This window comes from Telmatherina bonti (assembly GCF_933228915.1).
Source record: "Telmatherina bonti genome assembly, chromosome: 1".
Taxonomy (NCBI): Eukaryota; Metazoa; Chordata; class Actinopteri; order Atheriniformes; family Telmatherinidae; genus Telmatherina; species Telmatherina bonti.
The window spans coordinates 32,286,220-32,301,858 of NC_136619.1; the positions used below are offsets into that span (position 1 = coordinate 32,286,220).

At 38.1% G+C, this 15,639-nt stretch overlaps 1 protein-coding gene across 1 annotated transcript in view; it reads left to right on the top strand.

Annotated features, from left to right (window-relative positions):
• Positions 1 to 15,126, top strand: part of homer2 (homer scaffold protein 2) — a 32,624-nt gene extending 17,498 nt beyond the window's left edge. Inside the window, exons 3-9 of the mRNA XM_079239407.1 lie at positions 4,750 to 4,881; positions 5,213 to 5,305; positions 6,450 to 6,589; positions 7,669 to 7,825; positions 8,438 to 8,548; positions 11,635 to 11,715; positions 13,363 to 15,126. Coding sequence (XP_079095533.1) covers positions 4,750 to 4,881; positions 5,213 to 5,305; positions 6,450 to 6,589; positions 7,669 to 7,825; positions 8,438 to 8,548; positions 11,635 to 11,715; positions 13,363 to 13,551 — 903 coding nt within the window. The 3' untranslated portion in view covers positions 13,552 to 15,126. The remainder of the gene's footprint in view (positions 1 to 4,749; positions 4,882 to 5,212; positions 5,306 to 6,449; positions 6,590 to 7,668; positions 7,826 to 8,437; positions 8,549 to 11,634; positions 11,716 to 13,362) is intronic.
• Positions 15,127 to 15,639: the final 513 nt, after the last annotated feature.

The following is a 15,639-nucleotide window of genomic DNA, read 5'->3' on the forward strand; positions in this document are numbered from 1 at the left end:
TACATGAAGTGTATGTTGGTGTTCTGTTTATGTATTACTGTGTTTTGTTCCAACCATGACGAAATCATTTTCCACTATGATATGCATGTAGATGTGCTCCTTGTGTGATTTACATTATTTCATTGATATGTAATGAGTTTAATCAATAAAACCAAGCTGGATTTTGCAGCTTGTTTTATTTCAAGCTGCCATGAAAGATAATTCACATACCTCTTAGAAGTACCGAATGATCCTTTTAATAGTTGTGGTGAAATCTCCAAGTATGACCTGAAATGTAACTCCACCATAAGCGACATATGTACTATGAACTTTATTGTATCACACTGACATTTTTGTGATTATAATCTTGGATAATGATTCATCTGAATTTTTAGCGAGAAATAAAAATGTTGCTCCTCACCAGCTGAATCTTGAGTATTAAACTTGGAAGGCAGGGCTATAATTTTGATGCCAGAGGCTGAATTTCCTTCCACTATTTCTTCATTTGTTGTGCTAACTTGTAAATATAGCTTCTGTTCAGTTACAAGCAGGAGTTCTATAAATATCCCTCTAAATATGCTTGAAACTTTCTGCAGGGAAGGAATTAAGGCAATTTTATGACTGATCAATTTTTAAGTTAACATCTTCATATAGAAAAGTTTCCACTTTAGCCCCTTTTTAGACTAGATACAGTGGTCTCGAGGTTAAAGTAAGACTCCTTGTCCCTTTGACTGAGTGTAAAAGTTGAGCTTTATACTGATGACTGCTACTGAAATTAATTCTTGCCAAACTTTGGAAACCAAACCATAAGGAAAAAAAACTGTCTGATGTACAAAGTTATCTTAAATCATTTATCAGTGTTACACTGCTTTATTAGTGATCCAGTAATAGTTTATCACACTTATTATTTTGCACTGATTAAAAGTCTGTTTATCCATAATGTCTCCCCTTGCTGCCAAGTTGTTCCCATTATTTTGATGCACTTTCATTGACATATTTTCAGCTGGTTGGAAATTTCCCGACTTCAAGGTTTTAATATACTTTTGCTTAAAAGAAGAAAAAAAAAAAAAAAAAAAAAAAAAAAAAAGCTGCAATGCATCCTTGTTACTGGTGTGTTTTTGTTTTTTTGTTTTTTTTTCAAGCATGAAATACGATTTGCTGTTTGCGGTTGTTGACACAATTTTTTTTTTTCTTTCACATTCTCGATTCACATGCTCTTGATTTCGCATCGTATTTCCTGACTTTGCATATTTCATGCACACCGCAGACACATAATCAGCTGCAGAAACTTTCTCTTATAACCTCTTGGGTGTCTGAGTTTCTAACTGACCCTGAGGCCATTAGCCAGCTGAGCTTCACTCTGCACCCTGTGTAGCACTTGATCTGCAGCCCAGCTTGCCATCTGCACAGCTGCTAGCATCACTCTGCTCTCCCTCTGCAACACCCTCCCACTCTTAGATTCGTCTGTGCACTGGGTCACACATTCCTACATGCCGACATGCAGTCACAAGGCCCACAAAGACGAAGGGATACTGGTAGTCATGCATCTTAACATGGAGATCAGTAGCAGGGATTCCACATCATTGCACATAATGTTTGTACTTTCATCTCCTTAATTTGTGATTCGACAAATCTTTCTGGAGATATTAAGCCATAAGCAATAAACAGAATTATTTGAAAAAAAAATCAATTTTATGTTGAGAAATTTTTGTCCAATACAAAATAATGTTATACATATTTTCTTTTCATGCTCTGGCAAGCCAGACTATTTATATTAAAATAACCTGGCTTGTCAGAGCATGGAAAAGTCCAGACCTCTTTAGTTATTCTGTGCCGTTTACCACCTGACAATAAGTTTATAAAATTTATGAGGGGTGAACAATAATATATTTTTTTCTTTAAGTAACACAGATTTCAAGTTAATTATGCTAAGTGAAATAATTTTTGTCTTTTTTCCCCTCTAGTATGATTAAAAAATATAAGGCAAAGGTTGGAATTATATAAAGACAGTCAATGTCTTCTAAATGGGTTCTTTTCAGTCTTTTTAAAAATTCAAGTATGTTCCTGAGCCTGAATGGCAGCAAAACATTTAAGAAATGGTTACATTGAATGTTTGAGTGACTGGTTAAATATATTTAATAATTTCTGGTAAATGTTTAACTTTATTTGCAAGAACCACTGCAGCAACTTGATAAGTTATAAATACATTTATTTTTAATTTAACACAATTTCATTAAATATAAATCTGACACATTTTCCTGTTGTGATTTGTTGTCTGATATTTGAGCCTCAGATGTTTAGATCTATGGTGTATTTTCTGTGGTGTAAAGTTCATCATGTTGGTTATCACACACCACAGATGGAGGCACTCAGGTTCAGTTACATAATTCAGCTTTAGTTTGTTGCTTCCCACCTACAGGGTCTTAAATGGACTAATTTGAACTGTTTTGCTGGCTGAATTTCTGTCAGTGTGTAGCTGTATTGCATAATTTTTTGCCTTATGTTTGCAGTAGCTGTTCAGATGTATCAGCTCACCCTGTTGTTCAATGATTAGTTGAAAAGGTGGATTTCTTTGTTTTGGTTTTTTTTTTTCATTCCCCATTTTTTTTGTTTGCCTTTTTCTTTTTTTAATTTCATCCTTAGTTTTCTTCCTTTTTTTTTTAAAAAAAAAAAAAAAAAAAAAAAATCCATTCTGCAGGCACCGGCCCAGTTTTTGTTGAATAATCATTAAAGTTTCATTTTAACTCAGCACTTTTCTTTGAGCCAGCATAATGAACTCAGTTAAATATTTACTTGGCTGCTTGAGATGAGACGTATGGGTGTTGTTCATGCGTCGCCCAGGTTCTTCTTCAGGGGAAACTGGGTCACCTTTGTTTTGGAGAAGCGTCAGAAAGAGTAATGAGTTTAAAATCTGATTAACGGCAGCTCCGTAGATTGCAGCTCCCTTCATAAACCCTTGGTGGAGGAATGCTGCCAGAATAAGAAGTTGCATTATGTTTACATTATATGAAGCTGGTGCGTGTGCGCGCGTGCACCTTGAGTTCTCCAATCAAGGGCCATTTGCATAGTTTACTGCCATAGCAGGCAGATTTTAAAATGGGGTTTATTTTGTGCTAATATTCCTTATCTTGTTTGTTGAATCTTTGTGTCCACCAGTGACAAATGTTTTTTACACCTCAACCACTGAAAAGATGCAGATGGAGACAGTGGAGGCGTAGAAAAGGACACGAGTCTGTCAGCAGTTTAAATTCTCGAATCCTGTGTTCAGAGCCATGTTGCTATGAAACAGGACCTGCACTGTGATTACACTGTCGTCCATTCTTTCTTAATTGTAGGGTTAATTAACATGTACTGCTTTTAAGTTCTGTTATATCTTCATAGTGAGTTGGCTGTGCAAGCATGTGTGGTCATTACAGCTGCTTAGATTTCAGTGCAGGTCAATTTTTTTCATCTTATATCTTTAGTTTCAGTGGAGAATCCTTGGGCTGAAAGAATTTTTTCAGGCATCTGTTAGTTTCTGCCAACGCTGTGTGCTTGCTTACAGTCGTAGACTGCAGCAGATTTTTAGTATTTACTTCATCGACCGGCAAAGCAAATGTGTATTGAAGCAAATACAGACTTCAGTTTAACAGCTTTGCTGTTGGTGGGTCAGCAGTCACCACTGTAGTTTGTCTGTTTGTTTAACTCTTCTAATCCATGCATGTTTTTTCTTTCTTTATACTTTTATTAATAATTATGGAATAATATGTCAGCCCTTTTTCTTATTCATTTGATTCAGAATAGTGAATTTATGGATATACACTCACGGCCAAAAGTTTGGACACACTTTTCCTTTGGATTTAATGGAAAGTGTCTCCTATTTGTTGTATTCTTACAGAAAATGGATAAATGTTTAATGTTCATGGGATACCAAGAGTAGTTAAGAGTACAGTAGTTAAGCCTTAACCCCCCCCACCCCAACCCTTTTGTTTAGGCTTTAAATGCAAGAACAAATGTTCACTATATCACATGACACATGCTTGAAGTAAACAGAGTTCATAATGTATGCGAAGAAATAAGTTGGTACAAGAATAACTGTTTGTTACATTTGTAACTTTCTGATTTGGAGTTGTATAAGTAAGGATTAAATGACAAGGAGCCATGCATTACACGGTTTTAAAGCATGATACAGTCTAGAACACCCCCACCCTAAGTGTACGGAAAACTATGTAATGCACAGGTCTGAGTTGTTTACTGTGTGGGACCATGGTATAAGATTAAACAATTTATACACATTTTCATTTCTTTTTTTATTCTTTTTTTATTCAACTTGGTAAAACTTTTTGAGTATATGAACTATTTTATATCGGCCTTGATGTACTTTAAGTTAAACAACCGTTGTCAAGTTAGTGCATTTCTTTCATTCGCCTGTCAAAAGTCAGCTGATCTGAATCATTTGTTTAACGTAGGTTATGGTGACGTGCATAACGAACAATTGTAACAGTGATTTAACTTCCCGATCTACATGTACGTATATATGAAAAAAAAATGATGCATGTCGGTTGAATTCTCACTGACCATGGTATAATAGGTTTTTCTCCTTGACAAATAAGACTTTTCGTGTGTGAAAACAGAATCAGAAACTCATCCTGTACTATTTTGTAGGCTAAATGCATCTCTTTTCAAAACCTAACAAGATTTATTTCAAAACACTTTAAAGCATTTGTGTACTGTGCTTCAAGTCTATGCACAGATTTTATGACAACCATATAAGTTGTTTTGTTTTACTAGGTAATCATCAACAGCACAATCACGCCCAACATGACATTCACTAAAACATCGCAGAAGTTTGGCCAGTGGGCAGACAGCAGGGCCAACACAGTGTTTGGACTGGGCTTTGGTTCAGAGCAGCAGCTGACAAAGGTGAGAAGAGACATTTGTAAAGTAACACATCAAGTCGCAAAGGCTTGCATAGCTTGGTGCATGTAGTTGATTTATACAACACTGTTGACCTAATTCTAAAAATGTACAGTTGTTGTAAATCAAACCTCAGAGGTCGCATTGAAGGGTAGTAAAAGTAAGGATGTGCTGATTCCTAAAGTTTGCGCGATATTGATGACCAGCTGCATGATTTTTTTTCCCCAAAACACTCAACAATGAACTATACAGTTAACTTGTGCTGCCTTTTTAATGATGATTTTTTTGCTTTTGCTTTTTTTTTTTTTTTTTACATGTGTTTCTTTCATGTTTTCAGTTTGCTGAAAAGTTCCAGGAAGTAAAAGATGCAGCCAAACTGGCAAGAGACAAATCCCAAGAGAAGGGGGAGACGTTGAGTAATCACTCCCAGGTATTCTATTTCTCCACTGACTGAAATTCTGGTCACAGAAGTCACTGTTGGCTGCAGAACAGAAAAACTGCAGTGCTACATACAGATAAACCTACATGCAGACTGTAATTAAACATATCCTGAGGTACGTTTTTTTACATGTTTAGTTTTGTTAAATTCACTTAGTTTATTGGTCCTTTTTTCAGTCTGGTTTTAATTTTGTTATTTTTAATTTATTTGTTTGTTTTAGTTGTTAGTTCAATTTTTATTTTGATTATTGGTTCTATAACACAAAATCGGACTTTATAAGTCAACAATTTCTGGAGTTTTTTTTTTTTTTAATTTATGTATGCTGGTTACCTCCTCCAATATAACAAAATTTAATATTAGATACAATGTTTTCAGTCATTTATTTATTTTCATTTATTTTATTCTGAATGCAATTTTTAAGTGTGTTAGCGGTTGGGTTGGGAAGTGGTTATACAGGGGGGGTTATACTTTTTAATGCTAATTTTACTGTGTTTTGTGGGTTTTACATTTTCACTCTGCAGAGCATTCATTTTTTTAAATAAAGTTTGATAAAATCTATCTTGAGAAGGTCGATGAAGGTTCTCAGTCATCCAGGTTATTGTTCATTGAGAGAAATATAGGAGGGCAACTGGATCACTAGTTTTTTTTTTTTTATCTTTATAAAAATATCAGCGCATCAGCTGATATGTAGTCTGTATGAATGAGAGGTCAAAAGTAATTTCAAGTACTTATTAAGAGGATAATATATTCAGTGACCTCAAGCCAATAAGTGTAACACAAATTGTTTCAAAATATTTAATTCTATCGGTTATTAGAGGTAAATACAGGAGTGATCAGCTCTTTGCCAAAAGGCCAGTTCTCTTCTTGCGTTGACTCAGGATGCTGGGAATCAAACTCAGCCTTGACAGACACAGAGCTCCGGGGCCATGAGACATTATAAATACTGGCAACAGTTTCTCAACACCTCTATGCTGCCATGGCCGACATACCAAAGGTGTCAGCAGTGTTCTGCTGAAGAGCTCACAAAGCTCATTTTCACATTTAAATCCATAAGACCTTTTATAAAAATGTAAATAACCATCCTAGATACTTGCAACATGCATTATAAAACAATTCTTCCTTTGTCCTATACCAGGAGTCTGGACGCGAGACTCCTTCAGGCAACCAGGCATCGAGCATTAATGGGACAGATGATGAGAAAATCTCTCATGTCAGTCCAGAAGCTGCTCTGTTGAAGAGTGAGAATGAACGTCTGAAAAGCGCAGTAGAGCAGAGGTAAGTTTATTATTATCAAGGAAACTAAGAGTTATATTTTTCCACTATTTTCCAGCCAGATGTCTGCATTAAATACTGAGATCAATACAGAACTTGAATGAACAGTTTACTTTCAAAATTGTAATCTACAAAAATGCCAATCCTTTATTTACGATTCAAAATAAATAGTCTTTTTTCCTCAGACTTTCATATTGTGCAACAATACAAAGTTAAAAGGAAGAGTGAAAGTATAATAAAAGTTTTATTTTCTTTCAACATTTGTCTCATCCAGACCAAACGGATTAATATAATAAAAATCGTACCCTGATAAATGTTGCGCCAAACTTTTTTAGCTGCTGGGATGATATCAGATCCCCAGATGGCTAAGAAATGATCTTTCTGAAGACTGGGGCTGCTTACTGCCATTCTTCTGTTATCTGGCTCGATGATCCAGCTGCCTGGTGTATAAATCAGTAATTGCATGAAGCACCAGATGTGATTCCAGATGGGTTTAAAATGACCTCAGGGTATCTCAGCAAATTAAACTACATTAATTAAAATTTAGCCAGTGTTAGTTCTGGATGCACAGCATGAAACATGTACACTCCACAGAAAAGTTTACAATTATTCAAATATGGAGACTGATAGTTACTAATAGTTGAGGATAAATTCCTCATGTTCTGTGTGATGCTTTAATAAACTTGAAACTTAGTTCAACTCCAACTTCTAGTTGTTCTTTTTCAGCCTAACTTTTTAAGATAATTATCTAAAATTTGTGTTTCTTCAGCTTCTGAATGTAAAACCCAGTTTGGTGCATTCTACATCTTTGTCAGTCTGTCATGCCTTCCTGAAGTTTTTATAGACACCTGTGATATGAAGGAATTAAAAAAAATTCTATTATAGAGGGAGAAAAATTCTATTTCTCCCTCTATTTCTTCTATTCTAAATATCTGTGGACATTGGCGTCCACAGTGGCTCATTAAATAGCTACAGGTGGAAGGATATTTTGTAGGGGTTTTTTTTGTTTGTTTGTTTTTTTTTGTTTTTTTTGTGCCATGTACATTTTTCTTCTAACATTTCTGGATTTTTCTGTCTGGCAGCAACACCAATGCCAAGAAGTGGGAAACAGAGCTTCAGACCTTAAGAGAAAATAATGCGAGGCTGGTGGATGCACTGCAGGAGTCTTCAGCAAATGTAGAGAGCTGGAAGAAACAGCTTAGTGTCTGCAAGGAAGAAAGTGACACGCTCAGGGAAAAGGTAATGCAGTCACGCTTTCCTACAAGGAAGCTGAATCATGTACACAAACCCATTGATCTTGTAGAAGGAAAATGTGGCACAGTGGAGTCTGTTGTTGCTTCTATAGAATCAAGATCACTGAGTTTTACTCTATTCGAACATGATCATTTGCTTTGCTTGGTTATGTTAATGTATCATTAAAATCTGCACAGTGGAATGAGTGTATCCTGCGCAAAAAATTAATCATTTTAATGCAGATTTTCCCACTTTGAGTCATTCAATTAGCTTCTATTTCCTCTGCTCCAGAGTCGGAGTCCACTATAAATAGAACAATTTTAGTTTCATAATCAATGTAGGCTGTGTCTGCAGCTGGGTTGGTGTTGCAACCATACCCCTTACTTACTGCTACTACTTCTTATCATTTTGGGTCAGTTTTTAAGACACCACCATATACCCAGGCATCCGCATATCAATATCAACAGTTGTAAGATGGATTAAAAAAAAAAAAAAACAACCTCTGAGCATGGTCTTCAAATCAGACAGTTTCACTTCTCAACTTTCACAAAAAATCTTAACATTGTGAGACATGGCCATCCTTTTTTTTTTTTTTTTTTCTTTTAATTCTTTTCTCAGATTGCTGAACTGGAAGCTCAGTGTAATGAAGCCAATCAGGAGAAGCAGAAAAACGCCCAACTGTCTGTTCGAGTGCAGGAGCTGGAGGCTGAGCTGCAGGACAAAGAGCAGGTGAGAATGTCGCACGTTTGTTTAGAAGTAACGCTCCGTCTTGTTTTTAAAACTTGGTAAAACAATGCCTTTTTAATAGCAAGGTTAACGCTTATATCAATCCAATGAGATTCTCTTACACCAAAGAAATTTTTTTTTTTTTCTTTTTAAGTCTCATCTTTACCTTAAATTCCAGCAACAGTTTCTGACCTTTAGAGGTGATTATGTCTCAGCAGGAAATTATAGCTTTTGTAGAGGGATCTTGAGTTATCTACGCCTTTGTCTTGTTATTTTTGCCAGCTACATACAGCATTATAGTAATAATAGATCACTGGGGTTAATGTTGTTGTATTTCAGCAATCATTTCTTTATTGTCAGAAGCAGCTTCCATCTCACTTTTTATTTCTTAATGGAGTTCACTTTTATTGTTCAATAAAGGTTTATTAAAGGTTTATTAATTAAACAGTAACGATTTCCTACTTTAAAAATAGAGACCACACAGCAGGAATTGAGACAACAAAGTCACGGATACTGAGACAACCTTTTCTTGTTTAATTTTATATTTCTTATGATGACAAACTCATTCATTTTTGACATAGTCAGTGATCTGTTTTTTAGCCGCTCTGGGCTGGTTTGTTCTGATGCTCCACTGTTCTCCCACATATCATAACATCTTGCTTTTTTTATTTTTTATTTTTTATTTTTTAAATAAATTTCCCCAAAATACATTTTCTTTTAAATATTACACCAGGAAATTTTAAAGCAGATATCACTTGGCCTTAACACACTCACATAACTCAAGGTTTATGTTCACCATAGTGAAGATAGTTATTGAACAGTAATAGAATATTTTCTTTGGCATCAATTTAAGCTTAAAAATGTGTATTTTTAATCAAAACAATGCTTTATCAAACTTTTCCTCATTATTGTTTGAATCAATTTTACTTTGATACAAAATAAGAGAATCCTACAAATTCTTGCTAAAGCAGTGAGACTTAATTGTTCAGGCTGAATTGAATGGCTCTCATTACAACGTTAAAAATATTAAATGCTGCGCTGTGTTGAGACACTTTGAGGTTGCCTGAGGCAAATGCTGTCTGGGATATTCTAGTTTACCACCTGGCAGTAAGCATATTATTAGAAAATATACATCTTCCCATGGACAGTGGTAAATCTCACAAAACGACAGGAAAGAAAGTAGTTCAGAGCTGGATCTGATTTTGAAAGATTGCAAGCAAAGAATCAGGCCCTCTGGGAGCTCCAGCATCTCCACTTTTTGCTATATCAGCCGTAATGCTTCAAACACTGACCCAAGGGCTTGGAGAAAATGGCTCACTGTTTTCAGAGCACTGATGCAGCAGGCAACCCACAAGGGCTCATCTGCACGATGACTCAACTCGCTTCTAGAGATGCACATCCTCACTACCTCCAATTAAAACATGCCTATGAATTATTGAGGATTCACTGTAGCGTTGACCCCTGTGTTTGCCAACTGGAAACTAATGGAAAAAAGCTGCTGCAGGTTACTACAATGACCAATTATTATTTGTCATGGAAAAGCTCAAAGCAGTAAAGGATGCTATAAAAGTGATGTCTGGCTGGAAACATCAAGGGAACGAGAGCCATGTTTAAAAAGCCCAATTGATAATAAGGAAAACACATGAAGAAAGGGGTAGAAGATCAGATTTAAAGCTGCATTATGAGTATTTATCTAAGAATGTGTTTGTTTATTTACTGTTTTCTCTATTACTGCCTGGTAGGTGCATCTCATAATATGGGTTCAGTTAAGGTGCGTGTATTGTGGTGGAATAAGTAATTTGCTAGTTTTTCAGTTTTAAAGTTTTTATTCTTCCATACATCCATTTATTTCCTCCTATTATCTGGAGTCTTGTCACTGACAGCTGCTTAAAGAGGGAAGCCCAGACCTCCCTCTCCCTGGCCACTTCTGCCAGCTGATCTGGGGGCATCCTGAGGGGTTCCGAGGCCAGCAGAGAGATATAGTCCCTTCAGCATGTCCTAAGTCTTCCACAGTGTCTCCTCCTGGTGGGATGTGCCCGGCACACTTCACCAGTGAAGTCTCCAGGTGACATCATCACCAGATAGCTGAGCCAATTCATCTGGCTGCTTGTGATGTAGAGAAACAGCGACTCTACTCGGAGCTTTTCCCGAATATCTGAGTTTCTCATCATTCGCAATCTCATTCTTTCAGTCACTATCCACAGCTTGTGACCACTCCAGTCCACCTGTCAATCTCCTGCTCCATACTACCCTCACCTGTGGAAAAAGACCCTAAAATAGCTGAATTCTTACACTTCCAAGATCTTAATCCACCCTTCTCCAGCTGAGGACTATGGTCTTGGATAGGGAGGTGCTAATTCTCAACTCAGTCACTTCAAACTGGGTTGTGAATCACTCCAGTAAGAGTTGGAGATCCCAGCCCCATAAAACCATTGGAACCACATCATCTGCAAAAAGCAAAGACCCAGTCCTGAGGCCACCAAACCGGATCCCCTTAGACAACCCTGCTACGTGTAGGAATCATGTGCATCAGTAATAAACTGAATCGATGACAAAGAGCAGCCCTGGTGGAGTCCGACCCTCTCTGGACTTAAGTTGCCCCTATGGCCCCTCCCATTGGTGTAGGGCCCAAAGGAGGGGGTCCTTTTGGGCTGAGTCAGGGCAGGCCTCATGGGCATTAGCCTGGCCGCCAGGCACTTTGTGCTCCGCCTCCATGCTCCACATCCATGCCTGGCTCCAGAGGGGGGCACCAGTGACCCGGGTTCAAGCAAGGGAAACTTTGCTCTATAAATGTTTCTTCATGGGAGTTTGCGCTTTGTCTGGTCCCTCACCTAGAGACCTGTTGTCATGGGTGACCCTACCAGGGCTATGAAGTCCCCACAATATAGGTCCTAGGATCATTAGGTCACACAAACCCCTCCACCATGATAAGGCGTTGGCCAAGGGAGAGAGGGGGGGGTTATTCCTTTTATTGCACAAACAAATGAGAAGATTTCTCAACTTAAGAATATAAAATTTAGGAAATCATAAAGAGACTCAGTCTGATGGGATTGCTTGGCTTTTAATGAGTCCATTTCTATACTTGTCAGGAGCTGGAGAACCTGCGGAAGCAAGCAGAGATAATCCCAAAGCTGATGGCAGAGTGTGAGAGCATCACCTCGAAACTGCAGGTATGTGCAAAGCACCAAGGAAACAAACCCGTTACTTTTTCTCAGCGTGATTTATAGCAGAGTACAAAGGCATTGGCAGAGAGCTATTCAGACCTCAAACACACATGAGGGTACGATGACTGTCGCAGAAGGCTAATACGTGGGCTTTGAGGCGTAAGCAGTGCTTTCAAATGGAGGTAGAGGATGAGAGTTTCTATTCATCATTCTGCTCGAGGGCTGGTGCCACAACATTCCTGTCACGTGTCTCACCCGCACACATTGTGGTTACTGTAACTATTAGTAAAGGTCTGTGCCCAGCACAACGCTCAGTGGATTGTTGCCTCTGAAAAGGTTTTTTATTTTCCCTTCTTCATCTGTGGAGAAGAGATGCATCTCTCTCTCAAAGCTCATTAGTTTCCTGGTAGTGCAGAATATCGGTTTTTGTGAACAAAACAACTGAAGTAGTTTGGGAGTTCTGCAAAGAGCTTTAATGATCTGGTCTTAGAACAATTTACTAAGTGTGTGGGTTGTGCCTGCTAGATTTAAATTGAGTTGGAAAAACCCTGGAACAATACAGATTCAACTCACGTCCTCCTTTACAAAGAGCACCTCTAAGACGGATTGAGTAATACCAGACTTTCTGCAAAACCTGAAGAGCCAGGCTTTGTGAGTGACTGCATGTCCCTTCAGTGCCAAGTCATGAGCTGCATTGATACTAACGCCCATCTGAACCTGTGCTGATTGACACGGAGAAGGATTTTGTCTTCCACTCTGTCATACATGTCCTGTCTTTCTCCCCAGGCATGGGCGAGAGTAAAACCAACAGTGACATGCCTGAAGTTCTTGTGCTTGACAAAATTTGACTGCAGGGTTTGTTTTTGCAGCAGGCAGCTGGACGAAGGACGGCGGCTAAAACAGGAGTTTATTTAACCACCTATCCGGCATGAATAGAGGCATACACAACAGAATTTCTCAAATACCTTTGGATATCCATGAAGCCAGAACTAAGTCAGGGCCATTTTCAACTTAGCCTTTCCCATGACTTAAACATGTCTGCCACTGTTTGTGGCTCCACTCTATTTAAAGATGATACCCCATGAAAGGATCAGGTATCAGGAGTCAGCTGGAGGACGCAGTCATGCAGACGAAACTCCCATTTAGATCTCCTATTTTAAACTCCTCCCTTCAAAGGTATCTTTGGCATTAATGTGTCACTTGTGTCGCCTGCTAGTCTGAAAAGCTTCCTGTTACCCACCCATCCACACACACACACACACACACACACACACACACACACACACACACACACACACACACACACACACACACACACACACACACACACACACACACACACACAGAAAAAATGACTCCTGGTTTTGTGGGTTTTTAGAGATGATGTAAAACATGTTTTTCTTGTTGCATTTCGGCAGAGGTGTGAAATGCATTCGCTCTCTTTCATTTTAGTAGCAAATATTAAAGTGAAGTTGTAAATATAACTTTTTTTTCTTTTTCTGTTTTGAAAGTCATTTAACTGAGAGAAAATTATGCAAATGTTCTGCTGATGGACGAAGTGCTATTCCAGTTCTTCTATGACACCTGTCTGATCTGTGAATGCCTGGTTTTTGTTTATTTTCTGTCACAATTTTCTTCAATATACATCCACAGGCTGCTGAGACGAGGAACAAGGAACTGGAGGGGAGGATAGACGGTCTTCAGATTGACATAGATGACAGTCGACAAAAGCAAGGAACCATGAAGACCGAGCTGAAGAAGTTCATGGATATTCTGGATGGGAAGATAGATGAGTTGCACGAGTTCAGGCAGGGGCTCTCAAAGCTAGGTGCTGATAACTGAGGAAAGTGGTGCTAAACTGAAAGGGTGAGAGGTCAGGTATGAAGGATTCACTACAGTATGTCTTCAGGGCAGAAAATTTGTGGCACCTACTCCCCCAAGGTGATGTCCACTCTGAAACCATGAGCTTTGGCATTTAATAAATACTACTTTGTGAAAATAAATATTTGGGAGAGGGAGATTGGCAGGCTAAAAAGAGGAAGGCCAACATGCAAAATGGCTTCATTTTGTGTCCTGAATTGTGAAACTACACTTTGAGCTTACTCACCTGTTTCTGTGAGGGGGGGAAAGCTGCTTTAAAAAGCTGGTGGTGGGTTCTTAAATTCTGTCCATCTGTCTTTATTCCGAAGACTGCAGAGCTTCTAAACAAGCAGTCTGAATTTAAGTAAGAGGGGGGATCTTAAAAGGGCTACAATGAACCACACAAAGACAATGCTTGAGTAATAATTAGTGTAAATCCTTGTAACCCCTCAAAGAATTTAAGATGAAGCCCTCTACAGACTGTCCTTGTTGTTGCCTCTCGTCTATCTCAGGTGTGTTAGAAGACAGTTTCTAGATTATATGCACATATATGAAAAACGGCCGTGTCACAAAGTGCCTCCAGGTGAGTGTAACCCTCCCTGGAAAGGAAAACTGGCCAAGTGATGACCTTCACCATAAAAGCTCACTGAGTTTTGAGAGAGATCCGGAGGATAAACAAACACCCTCACTGATTAAACACAGACAGGTGTGTGTGCAGAGGAATGATTCTCAGAGGGGACTGGAGCAGGACCCTTCCCTTTGATTATATTTGCATTTAGAAGGAAAAGTCTTGTCTCAGGAACTTTCCTTCAGAAATTTCCAAAAATAATAGTAACCCCATCTTACCACGAGTGTTGTGTTTTTAAGGACTTTTTGCGTGTGTTAGTATTGTTCATTCGTAGAACAAACATGTATGTCTCCCTGGCTGTTCTTGAGCTTCCTACACACTGATTTTTTGTTATGGTGGTGGTTATTTTTTGGATGAGGGGACATGGTGCTGCTCAACAGGTAAATAATGTGAAAGTGTACTTCATAGAAATATTTAGACGGATTGGGCCTTTTCACTAGAAAACCCTGTCAATTTTTTTCTTCTATTTATTTTTTGTGCCTCTCTGCAAATAGTATTTCTACACCATATAAATGAATCTTGATTTTTCATCCTCTTGTAGAGTTGCATATATAAAAGATACCAAACTCTCAGGATTGAGGGATTTTTATATTTAAAGATGGTTGTTGCTGCTTTTGGGGAAGTCAGTTTTAAAACTCGGTACATTTGAAATCAAAGGCACATGTTGAAGTAATGTATTTACTCTGTAATACTATGACATTATAAGATTATAGTTTTCATCACTGTTTAGGTCTCGTCATAAGACCGAGACATTTAATGAAGGGATTCTGTTTTCTTACTGTTGTTTTTTCCGTTTGTAACTCACCTGAATCTGGAAAACTCAACCTACGATTCTTCCTGTTGAACCAATGCCTCTTGTGCACTTTTGTGATTCCTGTTCAACATTGTACAATAGAACTGACAACTGGTAAAATTTAGTTTAATTACAATTCTGTGTCTTTTTCCTTATTTTTAGTTTTAAATGGGATCCACGAATGTAAAAGATCTGTGAATGGAAAAAAAAAAAAGAAAACAGTCAGGTTCCTCTTTTTCCCTCAAGTGCATATCAAAGGAAAAGAAACCGTTAAAGCCGTTTTAAATTCAGGCAGCATATCTGTTGGTCTACAAGCTTTTTCCCCAAGAAGCTCAAAGAAGGTGTGTTGAACCAATAGTGCCTTCGAGGCTCTACCACTGCATGTATTTTTCTGTTATTTACATGACAATATAGTCGTAATCCTAACAGATGCACAAAAAGAGAACACTTTAGGTAGGATAACACCCAGTATCAAGTTTCTAAGATCTGGGAATGATGGGGGGGGGGGAAAGAAAAATGCATATTAAATGCCTTCATGTCACTGTTGTGGAGGATCAGAGGGCATGTTGCCGTGGCAACTTGATCTAATTCACTTTTTTGTGGGGATGTGTGTATAAATAACAGTGCAAATGATGTTTTCTAAGAAGTG